Below are 10,487 nucleotides of genomic sequence, written 5' to 3' on the forward strand. Positions count from 1 at the left end.
GGCCCTTTTACTCCTTCCTTCCTTCCTTCCTTCCTTCCTTCCTTCCTTCCTTCCTCCCTCCCTCCCTCCCTCCCTCCCTCCCTCCTTTTTCTTCTTGTTTTGTTTTGAGGCAAGTTCTTACTGTGTAGCACTGGCTGGCCTGGAACTCACAGAGATCAGCCTGCCTCTGCATCCTGAGTGCTGGGATTAAAGACTAAGTTCTGATACATTTCCTTTCAGGTTTTCCCCTGTGTGTAGTTGCTGCCCACTCCTCAGTAATCGTGCTGAATCTGTATGTGGTTGCTTTTCATTCAGTATTATTTTCCCGTGTGCCAAACTCATTGGATAGTAGTTGTAAATTATTTTACTTGGTAAACATATAAAGCTGCTTTCAGTCTTAAATTTGACTATCAAAATAAGGCATGAAGGATCATTTCTGTAGAGCTTTTCTTATTTTTCTGGTACTTTCTTTAACTGTATCATAAAAGCGATGATAGTTCATCATAGACATTCATATTCCTCAGCTCCACTAAGAATATGAAATGCTGCTAGTTAAAGTATCCATTGGGAATGAAGTGGTAGGTAGAGTGCTGGCCTAGTGTGCACGAAGCCCTGGACTTGGCCCCTAACACTGCATAAACTGGGCATGGTGGCATATCCTGGCACTCCGGGGGCAAAGGCAGAAAGATGATGGAGTTTGAGGTCCTTGTTGCCTACATAGTGAGTTTGGGGTCACCCTCAGAAACAACAACAAAAATGGCGTTCCAATTGAATTTCACAGGCTAAAGGCACGGTTGCATTTTAATTAGACAATTTAAATCATGCTGTTGAATATTTTTCCATATCGCATATCAGTATTTGTTCTATTCTTATGGAATTATGTAAGCCTTCCTTTAAGCAATGTTTATATAGACCATCTTTCTGCCAATCTTTTGTTGCATTTGCACATATTATGGTAAGTATTATTCCCAGTTGGTCGATTGCCTTTTCATTTTCAATATTGTTTGTTATAGTCCCCTTAAAGGTTTTATTGTAAATTAAGGTGACAGAGTAGAAAAAATAGAAATGAAATTTACCGTCTAATGAAAAAATTTTGAATTGTTTGAACATTATCCTTATATGTATTTCTTTGCAACTACGCCAAGGCAAAAAAGTTATTAATGAAATGTTTTCTATTGATTTCGTGAAGTGTCTTCATTGTCATTAAGCTTGTGATTTTATCATAATGCCAAAATACTTTCTTAAAAGTGATGTTTCATCCAGCTAAAGAATATACACCTGGTGGCAAGGATCTAGACCATCACGCACACTAAAGTGCCAAAGACAATGCAGAGATGTGTTCTCTGTGGTTTTTGAAGATGATATTAATATAAGGCAGTTGTTACTCTAGAGTGCTGGGTATTTTTAGAATGTGAATTTCAAGATTTTCAATATGTATTTTATTTCAAATCCTTCATTTTTAGATTATATTTATCAATATGCATTCAGTAATTTTTGGCTACTTGGTTAAAAGGAAATGAAACAGCTAACCTTTATATGAGAGTCGTAGAACTTTAGAACTTGAAGAGACCCTAGCAGACATATTCTGATGTCTACCATGATAGGTAGATAGAGAATCTGGGATAAGAAATAGGAAGACTGCAAATTAAAGAGCAGGCTGGAACTCACTGTGTAGACCAGGCTGGCTACCACAGAGGAACACCTCCGCCTCCCCAGTGCTGGAACTAAAGGTGTGCGCCACCATACCCGGCTGCAATTGAGGTTTTGAATGCCTGGCATGTACATAATATGGCACTAGACTTGGGTTGTTATGTTCAAATGCAGAATTACCTAAATAGAATTTATTTTTTATGTTTTAGGATAAATATAAAAAATGAATCCATGTAGAATCAATAAAAATTTCTGAGTATCTGGTAATTGATTTGCTTTTCTCTGTTGGAAGTATGTATTTCAAAATTATACTTCATAGCTGGGCGTGGTGGCACACGCCTTTAATCCCAGCACTCGAGAGGCTGAGGCAGGTGAATCTCTGTGAGTTCAAGGCCAGCCTAGTCTACATAGGGAGTTCCAGGCCAGCTGGTGCTACAGGGAGACCCTGTCTCAAAAAGACAAAAAAAATTAAAATATTGCTTGAATAAAATAGTTGATGTTAATGACAAGAATGTATGAAACTTCATAAATTTGTCCTCTGAATTGTTTCCCTTTAGATTTTGAATCCACTTGTTTCCAAGGCGCAACTTTCCCAAACTGTCCAGTCTCGTTTAGTTAGCTGTAAAATTTTAGGAAAATTAACCAACAAATTTGATGCCCATAGGTGAGTACTTGTACATATTTTTTGTCTCTTTAAATTAAATTGGTTTAGAATGTACAATGGATGCATTAACAACAATTAAATTTGTATTACTCCATACTATACTCAAGTTTAGCTGTTTTAACTGTGTGGAGTTCTAACACAGAAATATACTTATTCGAAGCATTTTTTTTCTCAGTCTGAAGGATTTTCAAAATCAATAACCTTAATTTGTTTTCTACCCTGAGTCTTAGCCTTCCCTATCCCATACCTAGTTTCCTTTTGAGGATAAAATAACATTTTGGGGGATTTCCAAAATGAGTAAACCTGACCTAAAGCTAGGAGTTCTGGTTTCTTACATTATGAGCTCCTTATTTTGGTAATCTCATTACAGAGCATGTCTGTAGTGCCCATGCTTCTCTCTGTTCATATGACAGCAAATGCTGTGCGTTCATAGAATGAGAGTAAAATAGGAAACAGAAGATTTGGTTGATGGTTGTCAGATCCACATCACATCGCTGTAGCCTTTTGAATTAGCTATGTTCTTTTTCTTTTTTTTAAAGCTATGAACTTTTAACCGCTTTGTTATGTGTTCAGATAGGATCTCCTTGTAGCCCCAAGTGGCCTGAAACTTGCTATCTAGATCAGGCTGGCCCCAATCTCACAAAGATCTGCCTTTCTCTGCCTTCTGAGTGCTGGGATTAAAGGCATGTGCCACCACGCCTGGCAATTATTATTTTCCAAGAGATGATCTGGTATATAATTTACAAGTAACTGATAACATCCAAATTTAATAACATGTAAAAAATGCACTATAAAGTGTAAAAATCTTGCTAACTAAGGTAATTTAAGAGTTTTTAAGTGATTTAAAATTATTGTTTGGCAATTTCACACACATAGCAATGTATCATGATCATAGCCAACCCAGATACCCCCTCCCGCTCCCCAGATCGCTCCAAATGCTTCGTCCTCCCATCTTCTTGTTCCCTTTGTCTTCTTTCCCTTTCTTTTTTTCTTTTTCATAACCCATCATATCCTGTTAGTGCTGCCAACATGTGCATAGGTGTGAACCATTCACCCAAGCATGGGCCAGCTATGGCCACACCCCAAAGAAAAATTACTACCCCCAGCAGCCATCAGTTGCTGTTAGCTTTTCAGCTAGGAGTAGCCTCATGAGGCCTTCCGTCTCCCGTGCTGAAGTGTTGCCTGGCTTGATCTTGTAGCAGACTTGTGCAGATAACTGTACCTGCTGTGAGTTCATGAGTTCATGTCCAGAATACGGCATTTCACAGCATTCCTCCCCATTTTCTCTTTCATTCCTTTCCACCCTTTCATTCATGGTATTTCCTGAGCCTTGCAGGGTTGGTATAATTGTTCCAGGTATGGCTGAACACTCTACAAAAACTTATACTCAGCCCTTTGACTAGTTATGAGTCTCTTCTTTGACAGCTGCCCAGTAAGAGAGTCTTCTCTGACCTCGGTTGTGCTAATCTATGGGTATAAACATAAATCTCTGGGTGTAGGGACTAGGGCGATGTCTCAGCAGTTAGGAGCAGAGGACCTCGGTTCAGTTCCCAGTTCCCACATGATGGCTAACTACCATCCATAACTTCAGTTCCAAGGAATTCAGTGCCCTTCTCTGACCTCTGTGGGCATCGCATAGCACAGTTGTTCTCACTGTGCACATTGCAGGCATTACTCTCATATACATACAATAAAAGTAATAAAGTATTAAAAAATAAGTCTCTGGGTATAAACATGTCCGTTTAGAAAACAACAGTAGTAGCTTCTCCCTTTAGAGCCTATGACCTCCCTAGCCATGGCTTTTGGCCAGATTTACAAAACTAAGGCATGAATTTCCTCCTGTGGAACAGACTTCAAATCCAATCATAAAGCAATTGGTTGCCTCCATAGCAGTCATGCCACTGTTTTACCAGTGGGTGCATAACTGCCCAGGAGGTCAGTATTGTAGCTTGCAGGATCCATCACTGGAAGTCCATTGATGGCTTTTCTCCACCAGTGACCTGCATAGTGCCCTCTGGCACCATGAAAGCTAGCCAGCAGGGAGAAAATCTTCAGGTGACTTCCAGCTTGGTTTCTCCCTGTCCTTCAGCCAGTGTATGTTGTATCTTCAGCAATGAGGTTGTCTTGTCTAGTTATGGTGGGAAACCAAGAGCAGTGGCAGCAGCCTGTGTTGTTTGAGGGGGTGTCTCTGAATAGCTTGTAGGAAGGCATGCCACATCTGGCACTGAGATTTTCATTTAATAACCCGTGTTTTCTGGAGAAGCATTGTTCCCTCATGTAGGATACATCCATTCAAACTGTTTTTTAAAAATTATCTTACAAAGCAGTGGTTTTCCTTAAAGCTTCCCTGGACACCCTTAGTTTTGGTTAACTCACTCCCCATCTCCTCCATCCCTCTATGCCTCTGCCTGCATCCCTGCTGAAACCTTGAATCCCCAGGATTCCCCTGCCCTACTTCCATATCTTATGTGTTCTGTTTCCTCCCTGTGTTAAGGCCTCTTCCTCTCCCTCCCTCTCATAGGCCCTTTCTAGCTTCCTGACCTCTATAGACACTCCAAATTAAACAAAATCTAAAAATTCAAAGATGTTCTTTCTTATATGTGCTAATTTAAGTTTTTAAGAATTGTTCAAAGGTATTAGTCTAAAACATTCACCCATTTATGTTTCTTTACCCCCTTCTTCAGCATTAAAAGAGAACTACTTCCCCTGGTAAAATCCCTTTGTCAAGATGTGGAATATGAAGTTCGATCTTGTATGTGTCGGCAGCTAGAAAATATAGCTCAAGGCATTGGGTAAGTGCACTTTGAGTTGCTTATGCAGATTGTGAGGCAGAGCATATCCTGCCCATCTATTCCATGAACACATGCTGTTGAGCACTTTATACGACTTCTCCAAATGATCATACAGGTTCCTCCTAATAGATCTGCAGCAAAAGAGATAAACGGGAATATGTTCAGCATTATTGTAGGTATTCAATTAGTATTAATTCCTTTCCTTCTCACTGTGGTTACTTAGTTATTGTTCTAAATACCCAGATCTAAGAATGAAGTGTCCTACCCAATATAAACCATACTGGGAATGTAGTTGAGCATTTCTTTTGGCTGACCATTTCCTGGCTATATTTTTGGTTGTTTCAGATAAATCTGCTGTCAGCAAAACCTTGCTGTGTCCCTGTGTAATTCTAGGCGTGTGTACTCCTGATTTGTCATTGTCTTGCACTGTGGGTGTGTGGCGCTCGGGGTATAGGCATAGGGAAGCCAGTCTACCTTCTGCTTAAACCAGATTCCATGTCAAGCGACAAGTGTAGCATTACAGAAAAACTTAACTAAAAATCAGTTTTGGAAAGTTTTTTTGTTTTAAGGATTCTAAAGTAGGTCGCCTTTAATCCCAGCACTCAGGAGGCAGAGGCAGGCAGATCGCTGTGAGTTCAAGCCTAGCCTGGTCTACATAGTGAGTTCCAGGACAGCTGGGGCTACAGGGAGACCCTGTCTCAAAAAGACCAAAAAAAAAAATTAGTGCCTTTTATTCTTATCAGAAATCGCACAGATTTCTTTGGTTTCTTTTACAGATAAAGACACTGAGCTTTTGGCTTTTCATACCATTGGTTTGTTTTTGTTTTTTGTCTTGTTGAGACAGGGTCTCCCTGGCTAGAACTCACTATGTAGACCAGGCTGGCCTCGAACTCAGAGAGATCCACCTGCCTCAGCCTCTCAAATGCTAGGATTAAAGGCCTGTGTCACCACATCCAACTAGCATTGTTTTTTTTTTTTGTTGTTTGTTTGTTTTATAAACCTAGGTTGATAATTAAAGCTTTAGGGTATCACTAACAGACAAGGTGCAGTACTGTGCTCTGTTGTGTGTCTGTTGTTGCTAAGTAGGATATGTGGGGGAATCTTAATACATCAATAGAATTAGCAATTTTCTTGTTTTGACTTCAAACCATCTTTCAGATGTCTTCTAAATCTAGATGACTCTCTTTGGGTCCATGTAGACCATGATTAATTCAGTCTTGCCGAAACCTTTGCTTATGAGTCAGAACCAGAATCTCTGAGGACAATGTGTGTACTGCTGCCTGTTCATGATACAAACATGTAGGACCCTCATGTGTTCATCTTTTACCATCTCAAAAATGTTCTTGGTGAAAATGGAAAGGCCAAGTATGTTCAAATTAGTCTCCCCAAAATTTATTTAGTGTTATTCCTCAAGCATTAATTTATAAAAGAAAAATTACAAAGAATAAATATACTCGACATTAAGTTAGAATCCAGTTAAGAAATAAATTTTCTTGATCATATGTACATTTATTTAATTTTTTGTCATGTTATCATATCTGAAAAGCATTGGTACCTTATTGCTAGTTGCGTTAGTCAGTTTCCCATTATTGTAACAAATACTGAGCCATCAGCTTACAGAGAGAAAAGCTTTATATCAAGTCATTTTGCGTGTTTTAGTCGGTAGTCAGGAAATCCTCTAACTTTCGGGCTTCTTGTGAGGCAGCACATCATAGAGTGTGATGATGCAAAACCCTCACTTCTTGTCTGGGAAGCACCAAAGAGGAAGAAGAAGGGATTGTGGCCGCACTGTCTGCTGTAAGGACGTCTCTAACAGAAGACCTCCCAATGTGATCAGCTTTTAAAAGTTCTGTCATCTCCCAATAATGACCAATAAACCAAAACAGTTTTCACTTTAATGTAAAGAGAAACTTAATACTTATTTTCAAAACATTATTTAAAATCTCACTGCTAATCAATGAAATTGAGGATTGTATGAGGAGACATTCTTGTGATGCAAAGTTTAAAGTGAAAATTAAGAAATAGTATTTAAAAATAAAAATAGGTTTGAAAAACTCAAATGTATAGTGAATAGTTATGCACTGGTTAAAAATTTACAATCAGTGATGGAGAAGATGAGTTAGTACTCTCAGAATTCAGAAGAAAAAAAATAAATGTATGAAACTGTTTAGAGATAAGATATCAGATATGTGGTACCGGGGAGATGACCCACCATGTGAACAGCTGAGGTTCATGACGATGTTCATAGTTTATAACAGAGACAGTGATCACAGACAGCATAGAAGAAAACTTAATTCAGGGATGAGTGAGAAAACTGAAGGAACAACCTGTTGTTGAGCTTTCTGAGCTCTATCAATATATGTCGGTTCATATGTCAGTTATAATTTATGCTGCCTTATATCTTGTATCTAAGAACGCTGCCTATATATATGTTAAGGCTCCCTTTTATCAGACTGTGGACCCTGGTAAAAGGCAGAAGCAAATGTAAGTGCCAAATATGAACTGTTTGTGATTATGTCATACACATATATTCTCTAAGGACATTTATATGGTCTTATTCTTTTAGATTGAACAGTTGATGTTTTCTATCATTCTTCTGTATAGAAATTAGTTTTGTAATGTTATAGTTTAGATGATAGAAATATAGCATAGGCCTGAAAAGTTTTTCTAGTTAGCTGAATCATTTCCTAAAGTTTCTTAAAACTAGAAAGCAATATTATAACTTATACAGCTTAATATTTCTATAGGGAACAATGTATACAGGAGAAAGTGGAAGTGATTTAATCATTCTGAAGTTGTTATTCACACTTCTTCCATCTGTGTCTGCTTTCCTAACCTGATGGAAAACGTCTAGACTTGACAGGGTAGCTTAATGATCTTCCTGTTTTCTGTTCCATCCAAATCACTTGTTTTTATGAGGCTCTTGCTGCAAGTTTGTTAATCTGATTTGTTTTCTTGTCTTGCTTATTGTGCAGGACAGAACTTACAAAAAGTGTGGTGCTCCCTGAACTTCTAGAACTCTCTCGGGACGAGAGCAGCAGTGTGCGGCTTGCAGCATTTGAAACCTTGGTTAATATGCTTGACATATTTGATACAGGTAAATCTTCATGCGCATACATCTCTGCTTTTCCATGTATTGTAAGAGTATTTTTCCATGCTTTGCTTTACTAATGAAGAGTAGAGGTGGGTCCAGAATATTTTTCTCAATCTAATGATGCAAAAGCCTCTCTTCTTTCTTTTATGACTCTCTCTTTTGGTCTGTGCTTCTGTTTTTACCCATGGCACCCAGTGCTGCTGTATGTTTCCTACTTCTTATTTCTGTCTTCAGGATTTAACTGACTGGTGTAGAGGACTGACAGCTGGCTTGAGAAGTAGCCTTTAAAGCCTCAACTAATTGATGTCAAGATAGATGCTGACTGTAACATGTCTAAATGAGTTCCTTCTTAATAATATTTTAATATCAGAAATCTGGCCATGAGAAGAGAAATTTGGGGCGAATAATAATAGTGGGACTGTGTAAGAAAGTATTTGCTAATGTTATCAAGTTACAAAATACCCAGTTGCCCTGTAAGTGCAGGAAGCTAGCTCATCAGTGACATATTTTTTTTTTTTTTTTTTGAGACAGGGTCTCTCTGTAGCCCCAGCTGTCCTGGATTCACTATGGGGACCAAGCTGGCCTCGGACTCACAGAACTCCACCTGCCTCTGCCTCCTGAATGCTGGGATTAAGGGTGTAGGCCACCACAGAGGTGATGAAAGACTTAGATAGCCCTTTAAAAGTTGATCTGTTCTTGCTGGATGTGGTGGCGCACGCCTTTAATCCCAGTACTCAGGAGGCAGAGGCAGGCGGATCTTTGTGAGTTCGAGGACAGCCTGGTCTACATAGTGAGTTCCAGGACAGCTGGGGCTACAGGAAGACCCTGTCTCAAAAAGACAAAAAAAAAAAAATAAAATAAATAAATAAATAAGTTGATCTGTCTTTAAGGAGCTAAGAAAGTAAAAACAGTGATAGTAAATAGACATCTTTCAAGCTAACTTTGATTTAAAGAAAGCGTAAAGCTGCAGCACAGCGTGCGATGAGCGTAGGAGAGTGCCCCCTTTGCCGTGACCAGTGGGAATTTTTCTTTTGGAATTTGTGTATGTGTATGTTTCTCTGTGTGTGAGGTAAACAGCTGGGCCTAAAATATATATTGTTTTTTTTTTTTCAGATGACAGAAGTCAAACTATCCTTCCCTTAGTGAAAACATTTTGTGAAAAATCCTTCAAAGCAGATGAATCAATTCTTATTTCTTTATCTTTCCATTTAGGAAAATTATGCCATGGACTATATGGTATGATATCCCTAAAATTTCAAGATTATTTGATTTTCCCTTTTTCTTCCATCTTAGCCTCTGAATTTCATCCAATCTTCACTTGTAAAACTTGTTCTTTAAGTCTTTACATCTTAGAGCTTAGACTTTTGGTAACATAATATAGAGCATATTTAGAAATGACCTTTTCACTGATGGAACCTGCTTGTGAAAGACCATGGTAAAGTGAAGTGAGCGGAACCTTTGAATCTCTGGCTATTTTGTATTGATCTGTTAGTTGGTATGTGATAATAGAAGTTCGGGTATATTAATTGTTGGTGCATAGTCAGTATAACTTTTAACTTTTTCATAAATACTTCATGTGAGTGGTTCAGCTTAGAATGTAGACTAATGTGATTCTTGGCACTGTGAAAATACTGCTTATACCTTAGATTAATCGTGAGAATTAAGCGCTGATCTTCCAGCATAGCATGCCTTATGTGGTTGGAAAATGTTCTACATTATACGCTGAATCCCTGCTTCCTGACAGTTGATGAATGGAACCATTCTGTTGATTAATATTTTCAGTTTACTTCTGCGTCTTCCACGTTCAGTTCTTAAGCTCCTTCTCTGTAAATACATCTTTTCTACAGGGGACTTCAGAACATTTCCCATAAATCCACAGAAGTATGTATAATATCATGATGATGATGATGACTTACTAATAAGCTGTAGAACTAATGCATGCATAATTCCTGTATTCTATAGTTTATATTTTTGAAACTAAAATATATTAAAATGAGCACAAGGTGAAAAATGTGACCTGTTAGACTTCTTCACGGTAGTTCTTCCCTTCTTGCTCCTATTTAGGAACTATTTAATTTTAAAACATATTTTAATTTAAAATTTATTTAAATATTTTGTTCTAAACATGTTTTGTTGTAGTTCATTTCCTTTTTTAAAAAATATTTTCTTTATTATTTTTATTTTATGTGTATGAGTGTATTGTCTGCATGTAGGCAAATGTACCCATGTCGTGCGGTACCCATGGAGGACAGAAGAAGCCGTCGGATCCCCTGGAACTGGAGTTAAGGACAGTTGTTAGCTGCCATGT

At 38.3% G+C, this 10,487-nt stretch overlaps 1 protein-coding gene across 1 annotated transcript in view; it reads left to right on the top strand.

The window, feature by feature from the left end:
• Ppp4r4 (protein phosphatase 4 regulatory subunit 4) overlaps positions 1–10,487 on the top strand; it is a gene marked incomplete in the record, with an annotated part of 101,853 nt that overhangs the window by 55,781 nt on the left and 35,585 nt on the right. The window contains 4 exon segments of the mRNA XM_017802741.2: positions 2,187–2,293; positions 4,978–5,085; positions 8,061–8,182; positions 9,293–9,415. Coding sequence (XP_017658230.1) covers positions 2,187–2,293; positions 4,978–5,085; positions 8,061–8,182; positions 9,293–9,415 — 460 coding nt within the window.

Source organism: Nannospalax galili, unplaced genomic scaffold (genome assembly GCF_000622305.1).
Source record: "Nannospalax galili isolate Female #2095 unplaced genomic scaffold, S.galili_v1.0 scaffold86, whole genome shotgun sequence".
Classification (NCBI taxonomy): Eukaryota; Metazoa; Chordata; class Mammalia; order Rodentia; family Spalacidae; genus Nannospalax; species Nannospalax galili.